Source organism: Vanessa cardui, chromosome 17, assembly GCF_905220365.1.
Source record: "Vanessa cardui chromosome 17, ilVanCard2.1, whole genome shotgun sequence".
Classification (NCBI taxonomy): domain Eukaryota; kingdom Metazoa; phylum Arthropoda; class Insecta; order Lepidoptera; family Nymphalidae; genus Vanessa; species Vanessa cardui.
Genome location: NC_061139.1, coordinates 11,124,121 through 11,149,280, shown reverse-complemented (window position 1 = coordinate 11,149,280; position 25,160 = coordinate 11,124,121). Strand labels below are relative to the sequence as shown.

The window sequence follows — 25,160 nt, the reverse complement described above, 5'->3', positions numbered from 1 at the left end:
AACATGTTCAGTAACATTCTTCATTAATATACATTTTGACGACCTCCGTGGTCGAGTAGAGTTAATATCGGTCTTTATGGTTACACTACGAGGTCCCGGTTTCGATTCCTGGCCGAGTCGATGTAGAAAAAGTTAATTAGTTTTCTATGTTGTCTTTGGTCTTGGTTATTGTGGTATCGTCGTTACTTCTACTTCCATAGCTACTTACATACTTGTATGTGATGTTATCCAATATTTATTTATTTGTAACTTGCTTCTATTTTACTTCCAAACTTCCATGTTTCACGAAATTATTATATTTTTTCTCTTTTTACTCCTATCGCCATTAAAATTGATTATAGGACTTAGGAGTATGCTAATTCTGCGCTCTGATCATCAAAATCTATTGGGTAATTCGGTCGTACGCCCGTTGACTTCTAAATTTCAAATCCTTTATACTGGAAATAAAAAAATCTGGTACTAAATTCGTAGCCAAACAATACAATTACACTACGGAACCCATTGTATATTTTATTGCAATTCGTATAATTTTTTGCTCCTAATTTAGCTTCATTATTCTTTCAAATAATTATTACTTATTTTATTTTTCGCATATTAACGTGGTATAAAATAACTATATAAAATCTTTTTTATTATCAACTAAATACCAATATTGATTTCTTCGAATATTGTATGTATCGTTATTTTTGCAAGGTCAATTTTGTCGGTCTGTGCCAGTGATAGTACCGGTACAGTGCCAGTCTGCAGTTAATGGTAGATTAGCGGTTTAAGAAATGGTAAATTTTATTTATAGCGTTAAATGGGCAGTGGTGGCCTGTCTGAGCCAAAATTATAATCGGTGCATTGTAATAATTTAATACAATATTCTATAAAATGTTAAGTTATAAAAAAATAAATATTAAACCTCTTTACATGTAGATCATGTAAATTGATAATCTTTTTTTTTATGACATTGACAAATAACATGAATGTATCCGAACACAATTTGCAGTTCTGTTCTGAAACGATAATTAAAAAAGTGTTTAAATGAGAAGCCAGTAATGAGAGTTTAAAATTAAATAAAGGAAGGATAATTTAAAATAAATTGGTTTGTAAGTTAAATTAAAACAAAGTCTTTGTATAGTTGCAGCGGGTGAGAATAAAGTTAGATTATTCTGTTGACTAATTTGTTCTGTACCGGAATCTTATTAAGTTAAACTTTAAGTTATAAATCAATCTGGAAGAGGTATAATCTACCACAGTAACTTTAGACGTTTAAATATTTTTATTCGATTAAAAAAGAATAATTTAAATATAATACAATACAAACATTTTTTACGATATTTCATTTAGATTCAATTGTAGTTGTCGAAAAAAAATATTTTTAAAAAAAGAAATCTTACCAATATATTATTTACAAGATGTTATTTTCATTATTTCTTTTTTTCAAAAAAAGAAATTAGAACGTTAGATTTAACAAAAAACGGGGCATCGTTTTTTTAGAAATCTTACGTTCTAAGCGTATTTATATTTAGCAGTAAAAAGATCTTATCAGTGATACATTAGATATCTATGGTGGTACCAAACCTGAACTTGACTTTGAAACATAAGCTTGTATTGTAAATAATAATAACTGTTTTATTGTCAACAAACTTTGTTAAGATAATATAACACTTCGTTGATAAGAATTAAAACTGAAGTACTATAAATAAAAAAAATAAGAAAAAGAAAAACCGACTTCAAACAAAACACTTTTTAAAACAAATAAAAATGCATTAAATTAATAAAAATAAGTGAATATTTAACATATTTTTAGAGTCCTTCTAGGTAAAATTAAATGAAAAATATTAGACTACTTAAAAGTCGATTTACGACTATATGACGTAGTTATATTTATTGTTATATTTGGAGCCGGTATGGTGAGATATTCACCTATTTATCGCGCACATACATAATGCAAATTTAATACTTATATCGTTTTCAACCGTCCTCGGAAAAGGATAAAATTAAAATTGGTCCAGTGAAAAGTTATGAGGTAACAAACATAAAAAATACAGACGAATTGATAACCTCCACCTTTTTGAAGTCGGTTGAAAAGATAGTAATATATTATCCTTGAATTGACCTTCCACAAAAGATATATAAATACTTTCATATTAGTCTTTTCTGTATTTTTCCTTAAGACACATACAGTTGAGCGTAAATATTATATACATATCTATAATTTGTTTAGGCAGCGTAAGCAATAAAAGAACCTTTATAACTTGATTAAAAAACCTCTAATGTCGCTAAACCTTTAATTATGAATATGCCGACTTTACGTTGTAAACCCGGAAGGTATTCGGCCCGAACCGTTTATTTTTTTATACTATTTATTTAGCAAAAAAATCTGAGTTTGGAAACACGTACGAGGTTGGGCTTGCGATTTGAACTCTCTTTGATTTGTCGTAACAGAATGCACTTAAAAGTAATTAGTAAAGGATGTCTTACGTCCCCACAATTTTTATCAGGCGTGACTAAAAATGACCAGGAGGACATAATTACCAAAACGTTGAGCACAAATTGGTAGCGAAAAAAGCGAACAGACGTTTTTAAATTTTTAAATAATTGTATTAACTAACATGACTTTGTATTTTTTTAATGTTGAAAAAGAATAACTACTGAGTTCCTTGCCGGTTCTTCTCGGTAGAATCTACTTTCCGAACCGGTGGTAGCTTCACTTAATTGTTAATTGACGATATCAAAAGTGCTTGTAAAAGTCCACTTGAATAAAGTTTATTTTGATTTTGATTTTTTTCTACAATTAAAAGATTAAAACCCCTTGAAATTAAGATTTCCGAAACCGATTCATATTTTATAAGGACATTTTCTCATTCACCTGCAAAGCACAGGAAATCAATTACCCCGGTGTCACATCTTACGTTTCAAATAAATCTTCCGGACCCGCTGTAAATTTTCCAAAGCGCGTTATTACACGGTGAAACGAAAGCAGAATCTTTTATCTTTGCGTTTCAAATATTTGTAACTTGAAATTACTCGGAAAATGCAGACAATGGTTTTCATAATTCTCTTTATGGTTTTATTATTCTAATAGATAATGAAAATACGGAGCACTTAGTGTAACGTTTGTTTAGTTGAATCCTTTCGGATGTGATTACTTTTCTTATATTCATTATTATCATATAAAATATTACAATTTATAAGGTTTGTGGAGAATAAACTGTACTATTAATAAAGTTTTACATAATCTTCACGACAAATGGCAAATGATTATTAATATTGCGGACCAACTTTCGTTTCGTTTTGTCAATGGCGGATTTACCAATAGGCTAAGTAAGCCTAGGGCGGCAGATTTAGAGGGGCGGCAAATTTAGCCCAAATTTCTTATTGTCTTACAGAAATAAAAGAAAGCTTTTAATTATATGCATACACACAACGTCCGTAATCCGTATACTTATCACTACACAGCCGTTAAGGACAGAAATATCACCTAGTTTATAATCATACTAATAAGGGGAAAAAACCGATGCAATCAGGGCGATAGAACACAAATCATAAATGTTGCAAAAAAAAGTAGGGGGCGGCAAAAATTAAATAGCCTATTACCGGCAGATTTGTAAATCCGCCACTGTGTTTTCTTAATGAATATATAAAAATAAAACAGTGTTTCAAACAGGCTTTGAATATACTGTTTTGTACGATTTTGTCTTTCGTGTCCACGGCTCTATATGCGGCTAAAGGTTTGTTAAAGGCCTGAGCATCGGGTCTGCAAACAGCATCGATTCTTCCTTGACTTTAACAGTATACGAGATATACACTGACTGGCTTATTTTAAGTGTAAAGTTTAAAACTGATTAATTTGCCCTTTACTTTCTTTTATAATGATAGCCTTTTATTAAACTTAACAAGAATTTCATAACCATAAATATGGGTGCTTTATCCAAAAAAGCTGCTCAAATTGTGGCATTGGTGCGGGAAGGCTTGGTTTAAAGAACGATTCCTAGAAATTTAATTTTAACCAGTTAGCGGTTTCTAAATTATACGAATATTTGTAGATACAGGTTCTTATAAAAGAAAGCCCCATGAGTTGTTGACGAACGATTTGTTTTTTTTATAAATTCCCTACGAAATCGTTTCCTCGCGCCAAAAAACATTAAAGCAGAGCTGAATGAAGTGTGAGGTACACGAATAATAATAGGGAGGTTTAAGGAAGCTGCAATGACCCCTTTTAGCCCACCACTCAGACCAGCAAAAGGTCCAAAGCCGTCTGCAACTGATACATAGACAAGCTCGTCTAAGATATTCGCATGGACATCTTAAAATGGGCTGAAGCGTACACATTGTTCATCAATGTACATTGGGCATGTCAATTGGTGCAGGTAGTCGCAGAAGAGTCTTTCATCGACGTGGGGTGAGATATGCTCAAAGTGGCGTTGAGAAGCGTGTTCCTTTTGGAAGGTAGTTCGTGTATGGGATGGGACATATCAATAATCGAACGGAACTTGTGTTCATCGACATGGTTTGTCAGAATAATAAAAGAGGTGGTTTGATGTGACAGGGGTTTTAGAAGCTATATAACAGAGTTTTTAGGAGGTCACGTGGTACGCTACATGGGATCAATGCACGAAAATTTTACGGTATTGAAAAAGGGTAGAAATCCTGTGCTTACTAAGAACAGCGATTTCCCATAACTGTAGATATATACTGTATACAAAAAATACTTCAAATTTTTTCAATGTGACAACCATATAAGTAGGTCTCAATTTAAATATATATGAAATATTTGAATATAAAAAAAGGGTGCATTGCTCGAGTATTGATGCAGCTTATAAGTCTGTCAATGTAGATTTATCCTCAGGAAAGCGTTAAATTACTATCGCATTTCACTTGTACCAGTAAATGACACTGATGTTTACTTGCAAGTTGCAACATGTTTTAGTTGCATTACAAAACAGCAAAATAATTATTTACATTTGCCATTTATATTTTATTTAAAATAACTTTGCATTAATTTACTTTGCGTTAGTAATATATAATAATATCTTATTAGTTATTTGCGTTAGTAATATCTCGTAAGTTTGGGATTTCATCAATTATATTCTCAACAAATATATTTTTTTGTAATTCATTCTTGTTCTGCCTATTTTATTAATAGACACTGAATATACTACACAACAGTTTAAATACTACACAAGGTTTGTTTTTATTCTGTTTCCTATCTGTATAATAATGTATGACATCGACGTTGACACCCTACGTCAAATTTGAATTTGAATTACTTGTTTTCTCGCCGGTTTGACGCTGCTGGACAAAGTAGAATTAATATTATAAATAATAATGTCTATTTTCAGTGGATTTCCGGAGTTACCTAATCCAGAAGAAACGGCATTTTGTAAAATAAATGAGGTATATTGTTGCGGTAACGTTCGATATGGAAATATTTCAACATTTACGAATTCGGTAAGGTTAACTTTTGTTTCAATAGTTACTTATCATTTTATGTTACTAACATGGAATATTTTTCTTCTAGACAAAGAACCATCCAAAAATTAACGTGACAAAGGACTTACACCATCATAGATTATCAGACGAAAATATATCCATGTACGTTGACGTTGAGGACAATTTATTAAAAAAGATAACAAGTGTATGGTACAAACAAGGTTTTGTTGAAGCATTGAGTGTAGCTGCTGATCCAAATGTGAATAGGGATAGCAAAACCCTCGCCATTACAGCGTCATATGCATTAAAAGTGGCAAACTTGTTCACTGCATTAAGGTACTTTATGCAACCGCATTTAAAGGATATAGGGCCAAAGATTGTATCGAAATACTCAAGGACGAGGAATTGGGGCAGTTCTCCCGTAAAATGCATAGCATGGCATCCCCATACAACAAAAATTGCACTAGCCACAGCCGATGATAATGTACGGGTTTATTGTTCGGAAGTATCTTTTGTTTCAACATTAAAATGCAAGGCTCAAGGTCACGTCTCATCTTTGAGTTGGAGGCCGTACTCTGCCTCAGAAATAGCCGTTGGCTGTGAACAGGGCGTTATAGTGTGGACAGTGGACCCTAATTCAATGTTCACAAAGCCATCTTCTAGCAATGCTGTTGTTTTAAAAAGGTGAGCTATGTCTTTATTATTAAAATAATTAAATGTAATTCACAAACAAACTACATAATGTTGTTAAATAATAGTATTGATTTACTGTTTAGGGGTAACCAGATCTTGCTTTAAATATGTAAGATCTAATAACCTATGTTTTAAAGGCTCGCTTTTCATAAGTGTTACAAAACATAATATTATGCGACTGCTATGGATATTTTTTTTACCAAAAAATACTGGCCTTGTCTTAAATTTTCGCGATTATTACACATTTAAATAAAACTAATTATAACGGATGAATCGCGTATATTAATTATTTTTAAACATCCCGACGTTTCGAGCACTTTGCAGTGTTCGTGGTCACGGGTAGACCCGATTCATCCGTTATAATTAGTTTTATTTAAATGTGTAATAATCGCGAAAATTTAAGACAACATTATGTGAACCAGTACGGACTGGAAACATCAAATCAAATACTGGCCTTGTTACATAATAACCATAATGCAACTATTTTGTCAATATAAACTAAGAATAAAACATTTAAATAAAAAAAATCACTCAAATCACCCGTAATTAAAAAATATTTCAGAGCCGGTCATAGTCCAGTAACAGATGTCAGTTGGTCGCCAAATGGTGATCTCTTAATTAGCTGCTGTGGAGCTGACACCTCAATGCTAGTCTGGGATGTTGCCATGGAAACAGCAATACCATTACGTAGAGTTGCTGGGGGTGGCATAGTATTTGCCAGGTGGTCACTTACAGCTAATAAAATATTTGCAGCTACTTCATCCATTATATTCAGGTGACAATATACTTTTAATAATTATATATATTTGTATATAAGAATTTTTATATGTATTAAAAAAAACATCTCAAACTTAATTTTCTGTTGAATAATAGGGATGATATTTCCATTTATAAATTAAATTTATTTCAACAAATAATATTATGACTAAAAAAATTATAGAACTTATCCTATCAAAATCAAGCATGATGTGCTTTTTTCAAGCACATTTGATATACATAAAAAGTAACAGTGTCTTAATATCCCACTACTAGACTAATGCCTTCTCTCCCTTTGAGATTTTTTTATTCCATAAAGCAACTCAAAGACAGATTGGTATATATAAGAAATAAAACATGTCTAGGTTCTGTTTTCAATTTAAAATATTTAATTTAATGCTAATAATTCTAATTAACATATTTCTATTATTAAGAAAAATAAATAATACCTCCTTATAATAATAAACCCATTTTAAAAAGTTAACTTAATTTTCAGAGTATGGGATACCCAAAGCTGGACACCAGAGAGGTGGTGTGCCCGAGGCTGTCGTGTGGTAGCAGCATGCTGGGGTCCAAAGGATGTAGTGTTATTTGCCGCTAAGGGAGAACCCATTGTCTATGCTCTTAATAACACTGGTTTGATGAATGGTAAGTCAGTACAACAATTATCTAGTATTATATTTTTCTTTTTCCAACTTACATTTTGAGCAAGGCATTTCTACAGTTGAAAAATAATCTTATAAAAAATTACACTATATACAGACAGGCATTACAAAGCAAGCTATAAATGTTTACTTTTTTAAACAGACAATAAATTATTTTAGTTTTTTTTTGTTGTCTTCTCTCTATTATTTTAGTTTTTTTTTGTTGTCAAATCTTCAAAAAAGAGAGAAAACTCTTTTTTGAAGATTTTAAAGTACAAAAAAATACTAACGGTATAATATTAATCAGTTTTTTATGTTGATCTGGCTGCTCATCCTTTTCCATTTTCCTTTAAAAAAAATAGCTAATCTTCAAAAATCCTAATTTCCTAATTCCTTACGTTATAATTTTAACATTTGGTTCAAATTTCAATTTATTAAAGTTAATAGTTCTGGCTGGTCAGTAAAGACAAACAAGTTCATAAAAAATATGTTTTTTGCTTGTTTACAAACACTTAGTTTAATATTTATACTTTCAGGAGCAAAAACCAGTAAAGCCCAGCCAGTCCTAGATGTGACGAAGGTAGAACTGCCTTCAGGAGATTTAGTTGGTGGACCCATTCTTGATATGAGCTGGGACCCGTCTGGTCGCTACTTGGCTCTGCTATTTGAAGAGTCACACATAATAGCTGTGTTCAGTACCACTCAGCTCATGATGCAGCTTAGTGTGACACCCTGGTGAGTCAATTGAATTTACAATTACTTACACTTAACATACTCTTCTAAACTTAGCTGGTTTATATATCTTTTTTTTAACCAAGCAATGATGGTAGGTTTTTTAATTCAATATTGTCACTATTGTCCATAGGAACTGGTACCGTTACAAAATTTAAACCGCCTATTCTTTAATATATATTTAATATTTAATTAATCTGTTAGTATGGTTTAAAAATTTTCACCTCATTAAAGCTTGTTTGTTTTTTAGATAAATGATTAGAACATCTAATCATAGGCACTTGTGACTGTAGACTTAGCTTTTTTGTTGTTGTTTTGTTTCTGATTGCTTAGTTTGAATTTGACTACATGTGATAACTATCACTTATTTATACTGCAGAGTATTATAATATAGAATCTTATTATTGGATATACAGTTTTTCGGATTTACAAGGTACTCTTTTGTAACAAAATCCTGACTATTGGGGGTCTTAGACCTAGGATACTCTATAGTCTGACAATTTCGATAGACCAACACAGCTCTGCAAAATGTTTGTCAGATTACCTCTTTATTATATATTGTACTTAAATTGTAGTAAAGGCTATTGCCTCTTGTTTTGTATATAAATATACCAGCTTGGTATTACATTATTATTAACCTCTTAAAGCAAGCAAGGCTTAAGCTCACCATTAAAATATATATAAAAAAAAATTAAAAATATACATATTTACCCAATGATGTTCTAGAAAACAGATATGTCATTAACGCGCAAAAAGTGAAGACTAGAAAACGTCCTAATTGGGACGTTTGCCTTTAGTCGTTTTCATCATAATTATGCCAGTAATACGTTATAATACATCATAATTATGTAGTAATACGTTTTATGTAATTAAAACATCTACTTATCCCTTTTACTTATTGTTTTTTATCAAGCTATCCTTTTTACTTGTAACGAAATGTAAAATAAACGGTCCCCGGCGCGGCACACTTTTTTCTGTTGTTTAGTATGGGTATAACATATCTGTTAATTAGAATATCATTGTATATAACTGTATAACCTTAATAGCTTTGTAGAACTATTATTATCACTATAAGAAAAACTTTTGTTTTTTGACTGTTTTCAAAAATTGCCTATTAACTTGCCTTGTTTTCTCTTGCAAGTAATCAGATACAAATTCTGTTTAGAAGTCACGGCGATAACGTCTCCTGTTTCTTGGAATTATCGATAATAATTTCGACGATCTATGGATTCATTTTTTAATTCACTACCGACCAAGTTCATAATTATCACCCAGAGTTATATAATCATATAAAAATTGATATGATTTCTAGTAATGCAGCAAAAACGTAACATTAACAAATGAATGTAACACATAGCCGAATTAATTTAATAATATAATATATGTTTTTAGTTGTTTCATCACCGGCATCGAAAATGAAGTGCCATCAACATTGGCATTCCAACAAAACTTCACAGATGGCGCCTGTTTAACCATCGCCTGGTCAAGTGGGAGGATACAACACTTCCCCATTATTTATACAGATGGCTATTAAGTCTAAATAAGACGGATTTGATAGAAAAATATGCAACCTTTTTACTAAGACAAATGTGAAAAATGGAATGGCTCTTTGAGGAATTAAAATCCTATAATTTAATATTTTTGTAAGATAGAATAAATGAGGTTTTATTTTATTTTGTTTTTTTTTTATTTATTTAAAAATCTTAGTAATATTTGGCAAAGGTATTTATGTCATAGCAACATAGTTTTAAATATACGTAGTTCTAGTTACGTTTGCAAACGCATTTTGATGAATCGTGGTATTTTGAAGATTTGTCTTATCTTTGATAATTGCTCTGAAATTATTATTATCTGCCATAACGTCGTCCATAGTTAGTTGTACTTGGACGTATAAGCTGTTCTTATCATTTTGAGACAAGAAACGCCTGCCGCTGTATTTGCCGTTACAAAATCGAAAAATACTACAGATTTTTGAAATAAATTCCCTTTCCAAGTTACCCAGATCGACGACTAAGTTTACATTTATATCGTCACTTATAACTGTTTTAATTTTCTCTCCAAGTTTAAATATATCGGAATTTAAGTTAATTTTAATATTTTCCTTAACATGCTCTACTGTATTTTTTACATAATTCGTTAAAGCGTCTATATTGGCTTCTCTGTTTTTTCCTTTGTCAAGTGTAAACATTTTCGTTTCTTTCACGAATATATTTTTAATTTTATCTATGGTTTTACCACTTAGTGTGTTCAATTTTACAATAACAGTATTTTTATCATTATCATCGTCACCGGTTACGTCTCTACGGTACATTTCAGCATAATTTCTAATTACGCTGATAGATGTATCGTTAAGAGCTGAGTAAAATTTTTGCATGAATTCTTTCAACTCATTGGAACATATTACAACACTTTGACACCTATTTTCTTCATCGTCTGTCTTATCCCAGCTGTTTCTCAAACTATTGGAAGCATTTGGTCCGTGTTTTAAAGGAGAGGACCGAGATTTTGGTACAAATTCGCATTGGATTTTATATCGTTTTGATACTGTATCAACATCCTTTGTAACAGTATTGAACAACGTTTGTAAATTGTCTAGGAATACAGGAACGTCATCGTTTCGTCTGAAATCATTTTTAAATAGATTGATTAGAACTTTTCTAAGTTTATGCAATCCTTGGTTCCACCTGTCAGCTATCATAGCCGGCTCCTCATATCCGTCAGCGCGAAGGTTTCGTTTCCATTTACACTGACTCCCAACAAGATTTCGTATTAAATCGTCCAACGTTTTAACGACGAGTTTTTGTGTTTTGTCGGAAACCGATTCTTTTATTAGAGCCCTGTTTATTTTCTCGCGTATTTTTTTATATTTCTTAAGATGTGTTTTAAATGCGTCATCCCTATCTTTATTTTTATTATCTGTTTTGGGTAAAAACTCTATGATTGTCGTTTCATCTTGATCTTCCAGGAAAAGTTTGTTTTCAAGATTTTTAACATCATTATCCTGTAGTAAATAACGTAATTGAGCTATTTTCTGTCGAATAACTTTGTCAATTTCTGTTTCTATGGATCTTATAACTGGTTTTTCAGCTGGATAAGATCTTAGTACTGGTCCTACGAATGTATTGAATAATTTAAAAAGCATATTTAGATCAGGTAAACTACCTTTTATTACTTGTGAACTCTTGGTCTCCATTATAAATATATTTGAAATTAGAAAACATTCAACTGAAATTTATAATAAAAAATGTTATTGAAAACTTGAAATTAAATTTACTCAGGTCTTTTTTTTTTTTAATTTTATGACTCAAACACTTACCAATATACAAGAACGTACTGAAACATTTCTTTCTACGAAGCATTTTAAACTATTTCATATAGTGATTTCAATAAAAAGTCATACGTTTTATGTGAATTCGTTTTATATTATCATAAAAAGGCTACAAAAACACTTATACCGCTAAAGATTTTTGCTCTAACGTAAGTTATCCGTGAGCAATAAATTTGAAATATAAAAACAATTTAGATGGCTAAAATAATTTCGTGTTTAGAAGTTACATAAAGAACCAAAGTCATTAATCAATATGTAACAATAATTATTATATACGTAATTATTATATAATGAAACAACAAATTTAAAGCAACATTTTTATTAACATTGTTCAATCGATTTAAATCTTACTCAATCGTAATTGTAGCTTACATGATTGTAGCAAAAGTATGTTAAGCTTAAAACTAATATTGCAACATTAATATCACTTGCATATTAGTAAAATCTATAAATATTTCTTAAATGACAACAAAAAAAAAATATTTCTTCGATTTGAATAATTTCGTGATTATACAATTTAAAAAAAAATAAGATTTACATTTTTACATTACTTTCTTACTTCTTATAATATGTTACATTAAAAAAGTATAAAAGTTTTAAAGTTAAAAATCGTGATAGAACTAAGGTACTCTTTATAAAATTATCATGAAATGTCGTTATAATTTTCACACTTTAGTTTCCTAAGGCATAAAAATTAAATCTACCGTCGTAGTATAGCAACACTCATTTGAAATAAAGATCGAAAAAAAAAACAATCGTCTCGAAATTAGTTATAGACAAAATTACAACATTTCGAATATTAATTTCAACGTATAAAATATAGTGATTATATTTTACAACGTTGCCATTATAAAAAAAACCAAAGTTTACTGTAACTAGCGACCTATACGAATCCTGCCATTTCTACCAATAATTAACCTACTCAAGTAAATTGAGTTTGCTGTTTGTTTTACGTAACTGAGCTCGCCAGGGGATTATTTTAGCGTTTTCTTCTTCGTTCTCGTGATGACCGTTGAGGGTGGAGTGGCCTGTAAAAAATATTTATTAATTACATAATTTATTTACAATTTCTCCAAAGATTTCCTGGTCTTTCTAAGACTTGTATTACTACCTACAAATATTACCTAAATCAGGTAAACCCAACGGTATAGTTTTTTTTTAATTTATTGCGGTTATATTACGAAATAAGTGCAAGGAAACAAATCACACACAACTGATGTAACCGTTATTTTATATTGTCAAAAATAGTGTTCTGGTAATACTTGTGGATGTTTTATGTATTTTTTAATGAACCACATCACTCAATTACCAAGAACCACAGATTAAACATGCCATTGTAAATCGACAAAGGTAAGTTACCATTGCAATGTTCAGAGGAGAGTTTGACTTCGGAGGGCGCTCGCATGGGCTGCGCGGGCGCATCGTAGCAGAGCGAAATGTTGTCGATGGACACGGCGCGCTGCGAGCCGGGGTACGCGCGCCAGTCTACGTTTTGTTTCATTGTGTCATTTGTCTCTTCAACTTTAGGAGTGTATAGTGATTGCCTGAAAATATAAATAAAAAATATATTAGGTCAGCTTCGTGTAGTCTATTGAAAAAATAAACACGCGTCCGTTATAATATGCTAGCTGGTCTTCCTGATTTCGCCCAGATGAGATAATAATTGTATTTACTACATTATACAGACAGAACATTCAAATTTATAAAGAATAACATGTTAACAGATTTATATAGAATTATCTATTATTATGTTAGCTAAGGTTAATGTTAATGGTAATTATTAATATATTTTTTTAAATGTAAAAAAGTGTGGCGTGTCCAAAATAAATATCATTCTTTATATTTTTAGTTAATTTTCGAAATTAAGTAATAAACTTTGCTATGGAAACAGACCAAAACGGCCAAATCTATAGTTTCAGCTTTAAATATTACCAAGACTCTTTATCACTGTCAGATACCCCAGAATATTTACAAAAACTTGACGGAATTATGTATGATACCTCAAACGACTCTCCGCCTCCTCCCGCCGAGCGAGCAACTGCCTCTTCCAAGCCGGCACCGACGCAGCACGTCGCCTCTCCGCCTCTCCGGCGAGCTCTCTCTCAAGATCTTTTCTTGCCTTCTCAGCAGCTCTCCGTGCCAGCATCTGTCGCTTCCAGGCGGGTATGATGTTACCAGCCGTGTCTCGTTCTGGGATCTGTGAAAAACCCTGCCGTCGACCAACCGCCTCATTTTCAAGTATCCGTTTTCGGATTTAAGTCCATATATTGGACAAATTACTACTGTATTATCGATATATTTTCAATAAATAATAATGAAATTATATCGATAAAATATTGAGTGACATTGTCTTTTCTTTTAAGAACTGGGCCGAATTTAGGGGGAGAGGAACCGGGGTAAATGCCCTGGGGCCTCCATAATATAAATTCTGACGAGACGAGAGAGGGAGATATGATCGAATAATAATAATATTTCTATTTTAAAAGATACAGATAATAATAGTTAAGAAATTAGTAACAAAATTTGTTCAAAGTAATTTGTAAAATAATGATAATAATTAGATGCCTCTGTTATCCAGGGCCTCCACTCTTTTGCAGCCGCAGAGCCTTGCAAATCCGACTCTGTTTAAGAATATATTCCACGCATGTATTATATAAGTGGACAATCAAAAATTGTCTTCTAGTACTCGTATAAACGTACCTACCTATTTAGCATTTGTTTAGTCCCGTAGTAAAAATGTAGCCTTGTATCAAAGAGTGTAATTTTTAATGAATAATTATTTTAGATTTGTCTAGATAGTTTTATACGGACGGTCATACCCGTCTTTGTATATTTATATACGTACGTACATGACGATCTTATATAAAAGTAACGTGCAAAAACCCGATCAATGATAAGCGAGAAAACAGCGGACGAGGTTTTATTCTAGTATTTAATACTAGCGACCCGGCCCGACTTCGCACGGAAGCAATACTGATTTACGACATCACATTAGAAAGATCAAAATTTATGAATGTTTCTTTACTATATTGTCTATTATATACAAAATCCGTTGCATTATTTTAAAGATCTAAGCATACATAGGGACAGACAGCGGTAAGCGACTTTGTTTTATACTGTGTAATGATAATAATTCATCGTATCGTACGATGAAAAACTTTAGCGTATAAGATACAAAAATAACTGAAGATTGATTGCGAATTATACCGTGGTCTAGTTTTTTGACACATCTTAAATCATTAACTTGTTAAAAGTATAATAAAAATGTTAAAACAAGCCCAGCTGACCGAAACTAATTCCAATAAAGTCTTAGTAACATCGATGAAAAAATCGATTCTGAGATAGCAATATCTCGAGATATTTATAGCATTCTATACCGTTAGCGGTGATTATTGCTTACATCACACGCGATACGCACGCCGTGACCGTAACGGTAACTTGGATGGACTTGATGGATGTCCAGGAAAATCTTTGGACTCGAGGTGTAACAAATTGTATACATTTTAATGTCCCGTTATCTTAATTTAATTCCAGATTTTTATTCTTTAAATTTTAATTTCGGCCATATATAATTTACAAGTGGGAAATATACTCTGTGGTTGTTTATCTCTAAACGAAAATTATACTGTCAGATTTGACAGGGCAACCAAAATAAATTGGTTTAAAAAAAAATTTAGTTAGGTACAACTTTTTGTGAAAATTATAGTATCGAAATTACGTTCGAAATTTAAAATATTATTTGCTTTTGCTTAGTTGTTAGAATAAGTAAATCTTAATCGATGATTGCCGGTTAAAATCTGGGCGCTAATTATTAGCTAATTTCAACATTATTTTAATAAATTAAATCTTGGGAAAAGCATGAGTTTTATGTAAATCTGTCACTTGTGTAATCAACTTATTCATACTAGAGCAGTGTAGTGGAATAAAGTCTAAACCTCCTCAGAAGGCCTTCGACCAATATTGGCTATTTACTTATAGGCTCATTATACTCTCAAAAAAAATTCTATTATAACAAGAAAAACAGACTTCAAAGAAATCTCGGTAACAAAATCCGTCTTCGTCAAGTTATTATAAATATTGATCGAGTATAAATCTTTTATCACCTCATTAATAAAATGACATCACGTAATCGATATTCGACTTCATCAATTTCTCCCGACGAAATATTGATTTTTTCTCCGATTACGCAAACACACGTTCGCAACGAAAGCCTTGTTCAAACAGGTATTGAAGTTTGTAAATAATATATAATAATTGCCGTAGCTCTTATGAAATGAAAACGATTCTCGATTGCGATCATTTCCACCGGCGCCGGCGCACTCGAAAGAAAGTTTTTAACTTAAAATACAACTCTCTCATATTACTACAAGAAATTTCTAAATGTAACATACGTTTAGATGCCTTTATTAAAATGTCAATTTTGCGACATATTTATATATTTTTTACTTATAGCTTTAAGTTATGACATTGGACGAAACTCACAAAATCACAGCCTGTTTTCTCTACGTGAAAATATGGCTATACCTGGTTATGTGACCATATTAAGTTACATTTATATTTCTTGTGTAAATAACTTGCCCATTGTCATAGATGACAATTTAATTTGACAGAGTTATACTTATCTTCAAATCTTTTGCTAATATATATAAGATGAATTGCAATACCAGACAAAACTTGCTACAAAATTATTTTTCCAAGTCTTTCTGTTAACAATAGGTGTAGCATAGATACTGATTATATAATTATGCAACACTAAAATTCTTATTAAATAACACAAATTAATATTTATAACATTGTACGTGTGTACTTACGTAAACCTAAGCGGATGTGTGTGTGTGTTTCTGTGTATATATATATGTGTGTATATATGTGTTAAAGCTAATGATACTAAGCTAAAGGCAAGTTGACCGGACGCAAACAACTTTGGCATGAAAAACTTAATTGACAATTTTACCATAACTATTTAAATATGTAAACGCTAAAAGGCTTTTATCAAAGTTAACAGGCTAAAAATATTGTTTCACTTTTATAATTATAACATACTAAATAAAGCTGTGGCTTTACTTGCGAGAAAAGCCAACTTTACCTATAGCACACCACTTGTCACCCCCCGATGTTACTCCCTTGAGAGGTGCATTAAAAAAAGCCTATTTCGGGGACTTAATTAAATGGAATTTGTTGTAGAGATTATTTAGGTCCGGTATAAAGGCTAGCAAGCGGATAATGACAACTTGTTTTTAATTCACCCCCTCAGGGAGTAAAATGAGGGTGACGATTAAAGATGAAAATTCAAATAGTTCACCATTTGTCATTAGTATGTGAGTTATTCAGCATTGAAACTACACAATTTTACCTAGATTTCTGGTATATTATCAAATGTGATAGAAACTTTACTTCTTTTCAATAATTTAAAAAGAATTTTTTTAATGATCGTGGCCACAACCTCCAAAATAAATGACGAATAATCTTAAATAATTAAACAAAATTTGAACGAGTGATTCTGTTTCACTGAGTTCAATAGAAATAACTTGCCTGCGTAACTTAACGCCGCATTGTTATCGAAAATGATGTTATTATAAGCGTTTCATCATTTCCTATAACATTTATAGAGTCATTGAAAACATAACGACTCTGAAACAATGTAAAACAGTATTTCATCCGAGTGTTTTGTTCGAAGATAAACAAAAATCGTGATACCGAATCATGATTCAAGACGCAGCATCAGAAACAGTGAAAGCGTGAAAACGGATATGCGCTTACTGCCACGAAAAAAAAAATTGAAATATTTTTCATTCAAAACTTGGCCTAATTGACATGATACATAAAGTTAACTTTCGCCCGAAGCTATTGAATATATCATTACGGAAATGAGCTATGTAAAAGAGTATAATGAGTTGTTATGGAATTATTTATTTATACAAAGTTCGTACGAGATTCAATGATATTAAGAAGGAAAATACTTTAATTTAATAATAGTCATTTATGAACTGCGAGTGATTTAAAAAAAAAGTTACGCCGTTTCTATTGTCTATGTTTATTTACAAAAACTCCTCTAATTTGGTTTTGAACGATGATACGATTTGCATAATCGCTCGGCGCTGCAACTATTATTGTAACACATTCTCCACCTTTCTCTAATTGTGAAATTATTTGCTTATAAAGTTTGAACATTAAGTTAAAAATTCATGTTACATCTATGTATCTATACTAATTTTATAAATGCGAAAGTACTCTGTATATCTTTCTCTATGTTTCAGTTACTCTTTCACGGGCAAACCAAAGAACATTTTTATTTTAAATTTGGAACATACGATACATTTTTATGACTAACACCTTACGACCGATGATCCTTGTCTATAAGCAGAAATCGCTTACATATCCTTACAGTTAAAAATTTTGGTTGTTTACTGCATTAAATTTATATTTAGGTAATATCACAGATTATTAAAACTACCACCTTTAGCTGTCATTCTTTGTACAAAATAACCTAAAAATGGTTATCGATTAGACTTTTAAAACAAGAATTTATCTGTCAACAATATTGTCATAGACATAGTATGTATAAATCATCAATCAAGACCTGTCTCCAAAACTACTGAACGGATTTTCATGTAGTTTTCTCTAATACATAGAGAGATTCATAAGAAAGGTTTAGGTATATCACTTATAAAAGTTTTTGTATACGTTAAAATAGAACGACAAATGTTAAACATGTCGGAAAAAATCAACAAAAAATATAAATAAGCCATGCGAAGCTGGGACGGGCCGCTAGTAATGTATAAAGAAGGTGATCTTATTTTGCTTAATATTGCAGCTTCTGATTTGCGCGATATTGCACTTATATCCGTTAACCAATCTTGAACATTGCGAGGAAAATTTCAACCATAAAATGTAATCACTAGATCATCCGAACTATTCCGATTCGCAACGTTAATTTATGCTAATTAAAGCAATCTTAGATAGACTTTTTATTATATTTGTATACCACTAAATTTCTCAAAAGTGTTTCATAATTAATTCAAAGTGTGTTTGAGAATTAGACGAATTCGCTTTCATTGTTGTGATCAGATATCATGGCAGCATTCCAGAAACTTCTTCAGAAAACAGTTATAATCTTACAACCTTTCATTATCGTCGTAATAGGTCAATGAACTTTCAACATTTCAAATTAAAACTATACATATTATGATAAAGATTCTAAGATATTATCTATTCATGAGCAAGACATATGGAGCATCATAGATCTGTGCAGCTGATCATTTCTGGTTCTTAGTCTAGTTATCTGTGCAGAGATAATGGTGTGCAAATTTATGTGCGACCAGTTGCACTCTCTAATTCCTGTCTCAAAAGAGGGTCTGAATGGGAGAATGGTGGGGAGCAATCCATCAGGACCAGAAAAATATTGAGTGTACTGTGACTTAACTTATATGACTGATAAGTTGCTAGCTGTTGCTGGCAATTTATTTCCAGATAACCAAAAGACTCGAACTCGAGAACTCATGATTCCCAAACGGTCAGTCTGGTTACTACACTTACGAGGTTATTTAAGATAATTTCATTAGAAAACGGTAAAAAATAAAAACTGTTCCGATATATTAATATCCATTTTTCTTTTAAAAGTAAAATATTTTCCAAATCATCTCCTCACAGGGAGCGGAGGCCTTAGCCCAGCAGTGGGAAATTTACAGACTGTTGTTGTTTTATTTGTGTTTTTCCTGTCTTAAATAAACGTTGAAACGACATTGAGTATCTTGGAACTATGTATTTATTTACAGTAAACCAGGTACATATCTCGACTTTGTCCGGGTCATATATTTACTTTCAAATTTCACCGAAATCAATCCAGCCGTTTAATAAATGAGCTACTATACGTATAGAAGATTTATATTCTTAGCTTTGCCAAAGTTTCCTGAGGTTAGCCGTTAAGAATTTGGTAAATAAAATGACTATGTTGCTTCTTGTTTTTTTTTTCATCAAGTTTACTTCTGTGGTTTGGCCGCGAATGCGCATCAGACCAGTAAACAAACTTAAAATTTGAAAAACGGTATCACAAAACTGCCTGCTTATAAAGAAAGATAAACCCAAGAATTCCTAATAGAATACTTTCTTTACGCTTTTTACATGACTACCCCACGACATAATTTAATGTCCGCCAAATAAAAAAATAAATCCATTTAAACTTATGGGCCATATCTACAAAGGAAGACACTTTGCAAAAAACACATTGAAAGCTATGATAACTATCAGAGGGTACACAAAACTGTTTAGTGACTTGAATTACACGTAAAATCTGTAAAATATTTATATTGGTACACTTATTTTCAACCTAGGTGATCGATAAACGATAATTTAATATTGCGATTACAAAAGACGGCAAATCTTTTGAAGATACAAAAAACCTTGACTCGGATACTGAGACTACATTTCTTCTCTAAAAAACTCCACCGGAGCGTAAAAATACGCAATTTCGTTTAAATCACTAGTCATTTTATTTCACGGTCATTAGACGAGTAACAGAAGACTGAAGTGGATCAGTGGGTTAAATGCGCGGATGCAGTTGCACCAGAGAGTGTAACAAAGAAATTAATTTATCTTAATTTTCACATTACAAAGACAATGTCACTTCGAATGGGAGCAAGAACTGAACCACTTACCTGATCGACAAAGTTCTCCGCCGTGAAACGTTTGGTGAACTCCGTGAACGTCTCCTTGTCCTGCAAGCTCTCCCGCCTCGCTCGTTCCACCTTCAACTTCCTTATTCCGGTGATATCCTTCGACATCTTCAGCTCCTCGATCAGATCAGTCTTTGCGCTTCTGAAATCTGCTGCACTCGGTAGGCATTGCAGACTGACGGACCGCGTCGGCGGTGGAGCTGACATCGTCTTGGTCGCCGTCATCTTCAGCCGCACAGCTGTAAGCTCAGCGCTGCTGATGGCCGCCAGCGGCTGGTGCGTCAAGGGCGGCTGGGGCGGCGGCGGCGGCACATTGTCCGGGACGGGCGGCGGGGGCGGTGGCCGCGCCTCCGCCGCGCCGTCGTCGCGCTTGCAGGGCGCCGTGATGGTCTTCAAGTACTCCGAGGGTTTGATGAGGCGGTCCGGCGCGTTGTTCGGGAAGGCCGGCGGCACGAAGGGGAGCGCGGGCTGCTTGTTGACGAGGTTGGGCGCGCGCGGTCGCTCGTCGTCTGCCGATGCCGCTGAGCCGCGCCGCCCCGCTGCAACACGGCACCGTTAGCGGGGAGAGAAAGTACGCGCATCGCCGCGCAGGCACCCCGCGCATGCGACGCACTGAGCGTGATATATGCTAGGTAATCTAACTTAAATCTCGGAATAGTCTAGATTTACTAAAATAAAACGTTGCTAGCTAATTATTTTTGTTTCCAAGAAGTTTGTTAATTTTAAACATATTTTACGAATATACTTATCGCATGCTTGAGATCTATAATGTTGACGTATTAATTGGCACCTACAAAAACGGATGTCGTCTATGTCAATACTGCGTCGTCGAAAGATTGATTGCCGTTTTATGAATAAACATTAGAAAACGCACAATACAACTCACTGAATGTGAAATTATATGCGCATTGATTTTTAAAACAGCAGCTTTAATAATAAAATACACATTACTGAACTGGCTTGCTATTATAGCTATAATTATAATGAGTATTACTTGAACAAATTAAGAAGTGATTTATTTACTTCATCTTCGTTTTAATTGTAACTAATTAGAGAGGTTTGTATGGGACATTATTTTTAAACAGGATGACATTTGTACAAGTAACGTAAATCACATAACAATCAAAAATCAGGCCATAGAAAATTAAGTCAGTGTTGGCGAATTTCAACTGTAGGTTTATAACATGACATGAATAAGAATATACGAATCAAAGTTATAATAGTTACTGTAACTGTTACAAATCATAATGACGTAGAATCGTGACAAAAATTATAGCAATGTTTCTCAATGTTCTCTGGATTAAATTGACCCCGAACAATTGGATGCAATTCCAAGTTAAAAAAGAAATACAAATACGAAATACTATGTAAAAGAAATACGAGCTGATAAGGATTCTAAAGACACGTCCAAATCTGCTGGAATTTTGTTGGAATAAAGAAACATTGATACATGGAAACTAAAATTTGTAACACTTATTTGGGCAGTCGGATAAAAAGGTAACATTACAATTGTTAATGTATAATGTCTTTCTAAATTATTTCCTTCATTTTTTTTATTCATTAAGATTTTTTTTTATATAATAAGAATCAATGATTATGCAAATCAACGATTAAAGGCGAGGCGCAACGTAATGAGTTTAGTAGTAGACTGATACATATCATTATATATTTTATATATCCCGTAAATAGTAATTCAAAGTGTATATTTGAATTAAGTATACTACGCTATACTATATAATCTAATATATACATTGTGCATAAACTACCTTACACCGTTGGAACGAACAAATTAAATCATTGTTGTTAAGAGATAAAATAACGGATATCCTTGATAGTTGCCGATCTATGCAGGTACAGCCCACTGATCAATTATTCTAATGCAAAACAGGTATGTGTGTGTCGTGTTTCATGGAGACCCATTGTTACGCACACATGCAAAAAGACACAACATTAGTTCATAGACGCTCTGTGGTGGACATGTGGCTTGCACCAGATACATAACGTTAAGAAAATTTGAAAAATATGTTTGTCCAAACGTGCTGTTATAAGAATCGGACCGTTTTAAAGTATTATTTTTTTAAAGACCTATATCCCTTGTTGATGGGATGTGGCAAGACTCAGAATCAGAGAAAGTCACTCTTATCTAGTTTGTTCGGTCTTGGATTTGATCAGAGTATTCCAGCAGATCCTTTATCAGAATCTACTAGGATGCTCCTGGAGTTATATTTATTGGCTATGAATAAATAGTAAATAATGTTAAAGCAAAATTAAGAAGGTACTTAGGGACTGACGTATCTGTGTAGTACAAAAATTCCAAAATTAAATAAGGCATTCTTTTTGCATAGGAAAGGCATAGATATCTTGGTACTGGAGCTGTGACGTTTAACAATACTATATACAAATTAATATTTGAATAAAATTAATAAAAAAAACGGACGACAAAATCAAATTCGATTTCTCGTTTTTTTTTCAATAATAGAAGCATTTCTTTTCTTAAAATTGTAATGGAGCTTAGCGGGAAGTACATACTGCCAAACAAAAAATAATTTTCCAATCGGTTCATGAATGACGAAGTACTGAATGATAAAATATAAAAACGGCATAACTGAATTGTGAAACTTCATCTATTTTTGACGTCGCTTCAAAGCAACTTAATAATGACCTAAATAAATTCCTGTTGAGCGAATGTATTTAATTATAGAAGAATTATTGAAATTTTAGAATATTCATAGCATACGCAATGCGATCGTGAAACGGCATGCTTCAACGAACGCATTCGCGGTGCAAAGAAAATGTTTTCTTGTAATAAACAACCAAAGTCGAGGCGATCGAGCGCAAAAGAACGTCTAATTACGTGAACAAACTAATACTATTTTTTTATAAAGGAAATTTGATTTTCTAAATTAACCAAATACCTTGTAAAATAAATAAAATAAATTATATTTATATGTATAATGTAAAATGGTTTTGAAAGACATGTGTTTTGGCCAAACAAAAACAATGAGAATAAATGATAATAACGATAACAAACATTCATTTAATGATAATCTTTAAGTTCTTTAATATTTAGCATTTTATTGTAATACTTGAAAACTGTTTAGAAACACATAAAACTAACTCGACCTTGATTTAGCAATATGGAAGTACATTTTAGTTAGTTTCACTGTACTTTTTTCTAAGGCCAAATTTTATAAGAAACTATTTCGTATAATTGACATTTATTCAGGCTTAACTTCACTTCATATTGATACGAAATTACGCAAAGTACGAAAGATACAGATCGAATGATTTTATATTGTGAGAGTGTGAGTGTGAGGGGCACTTTATATTGATTTATTTATTTAGGCCATTTAAGTTTATTTAGTTTCTATTCCCAGAAGAAAGACATTTAAAATCAGCCCGTAATCCAATTGGTATGGCACTCCATTATCGAACTTAATCCAAAGCACGCTGCTTCTCAAGTTAAGCCTTCTACTATTTTCGAAATTAAAATTTACTTAGTTTAAGTAAAATTACCACTGATTCGAAATGTACGTTCCACAGAGAAGAACTGGCAAGAAATTTACTAGTTACTCTTTTTGTTTTTTCGTTAGTTCAATACTTAATTTTATATCTGCCTGAAAGTCTACAAGAATTAACTTCACGTATTTTGATCTATGTATAATGTTTTATCAGCACAGCTGTGCATATGTATATAATCATATCAAATTTTAGACGGACGAGTTAATCATATATAAAAGTGTGGACGATTCGTTAAAGTCCACATGTTTAAGACCTAATCAATATTAATTTAATCGAAGAGCAAAGATCTTAATTCAATTTTATATACATCAATGACCCTAAGCAAATAGTTTAAGCTAAGCACGACATTTATTGATACAGCGCGTTTTTCAGGCTAAATATTCTACCAATATATTTATAACATGTTTAATAATTCATAATCGAAAGTTCGTATCGTAACATCTGACGTAAGACACTGTCACATCAAATGCAGGTCTCCTAACTATATTACTGCCGAGATTTGAAACCGTAATCTTCGAAGACCCAACGTTTTATGCTAAAGCCATATCGACTTTCAACATAATAAAACCGACAGTAATTTTCGATTTTCGATAATTAAAGAAATTATGCAAATAAATCCATATTTACTTTACGACGTCGGGCATAAATGAGATTAATTCAAGACAGTCTCTTATTAAATCTTCTAAGGTTGCTTAGACTCTCATAAAATATTAACGTCTAAATGAATCATAGGCGATCTCAACTTTCTAGTGAATGCACTGAGCGATCTCGTTAAAACTTAGTTTATTGACACACTTTTTAATAATCTTAAAACATCAAAATGACTAACAAATTAATTCACAACGTATTTATCTGTAGATGTATTATGATTTCTTCTATGTAATCACGTGAAAACTACTAAAAGTATCGATCATAGTGTCACCAATCGACGCGGAATGTTCGTCTTCTACTTTTTTTATTTAATACCCAGAATATTATAAAGGTTGAGAAAAAGACAACTGGGCCACCTGATGGTAAGTGGTCACTGCAATTGGCACTGTTACTAAGATGTTATGTGCCTTATGCCTGTACAATGGTTCACTTAACTTTTACATCCAAACACACCAATACTAAGCATTGGTGTTTAGCGGTAGAATATAACAGTGGGTAGTATCTATCTAGGCTCCAAAAAGTCCTACCAGCATAAAAATGTACTATGTAATCTATAGTAACTTAAAAACTGCTAACTCTTTACTTACTTTCAAAATGTCAACATTTCAACAAGTTTATTTACAAAACAATATTTTCTCATTAGATTTTCTAGTTCCGTTAACCTCCTAACTAAATGACCGACGTTTACTTAAAGATAATTTACTCAGAGACATTGAAGTAATGAAAATTACATTACTATAA

At 32.3% G+C, this 25,160-nt stretch overlaps 3 protein-coding genes across 8 annotated transcripts in view; 1 reads left to right on the top strand and 2 right to left on the bottom strand.

The window, feature by feature from the left end:
- Positions 1–5,241: 5,241 nt before the first annotated feature.
- Positions 5,242–9,919, top strand: LOC124536972 (aladin-like). Its single transcript, XM_047113662.1, has 6 exons — positions 5,242–5,439; positions 5,510–6,105; positions 6,677–6,889; positions 7,367–7,518; positions 8,051–8,249; positions 9,639–9,919. The coding sequence occupies exons 1-6, from the start codon at positions 5,317–5,319 to the stop codon at positions 9,778–9,780; spliced, it is 1,425 nt and encodes a 474-aa protein (XP_046969618.1). The 5' UTR covers positions 5,242–5,316; the 3' UTR covers positions 9,781–9,919.
- On the bottom strand, positions 9,891–11,696 carry LOC124536971. The gene is made up of 2 exons (XM_047113661.1): positions 11,563–11,696; positions 9,891–11,471 (listed from the first exon to the last, which is right to left on the bottom strand). Exons 1-2 carry the CDS (start codon positions 11,603–11,605, stop codon positions 9,994–9,996), a joined length of 1,521 nt encoding a protein of 506 aa, XP_046969617.1. The 5' UTR covers positions 11,606–11,696; the 3' UTR covers positions 9,891–9,993.
- A 188-nt stretch (positions 11,697–11,884) lies between these two features.
- LOC124536896 (espin) overlaps positions 11,885–25,160 on the bottom strand; it is a 102,620-nt gene continuing 89,344 nt past the window's right edge. For 3 of the 6 annotated variants that reach the window (XM_047113551.1, XM_047113549.1, XM_047113548.1), the window contains 4 exons: positions 20,229–20,785; positions 13,575–13,783; positions 12,934–13,118; positions 11,885–12,602 (listed from right to left, as the gene is read on the bottom strand). In XM_047113551.1, the coding sequence (XP_046969507.1) occupies positions 12,493–12,602; positions 12,934–13,118; positions 13,575–13,783; positions 20,229–20,785 (1,061 nt within the window). In that variant the 3' untranslated portion in view covers positions 11,885–12,492. The remainder of the gene's footprint in view (positions 12,603–12,933; positions 13,119–13,574; positions 13,784–20,228; positions 20,786–25,160) is intronic. The other 3 variants (XM_047113553.1, XM_047113552.1, XM_047113550.1) reach the window with 2 other exon arrangements.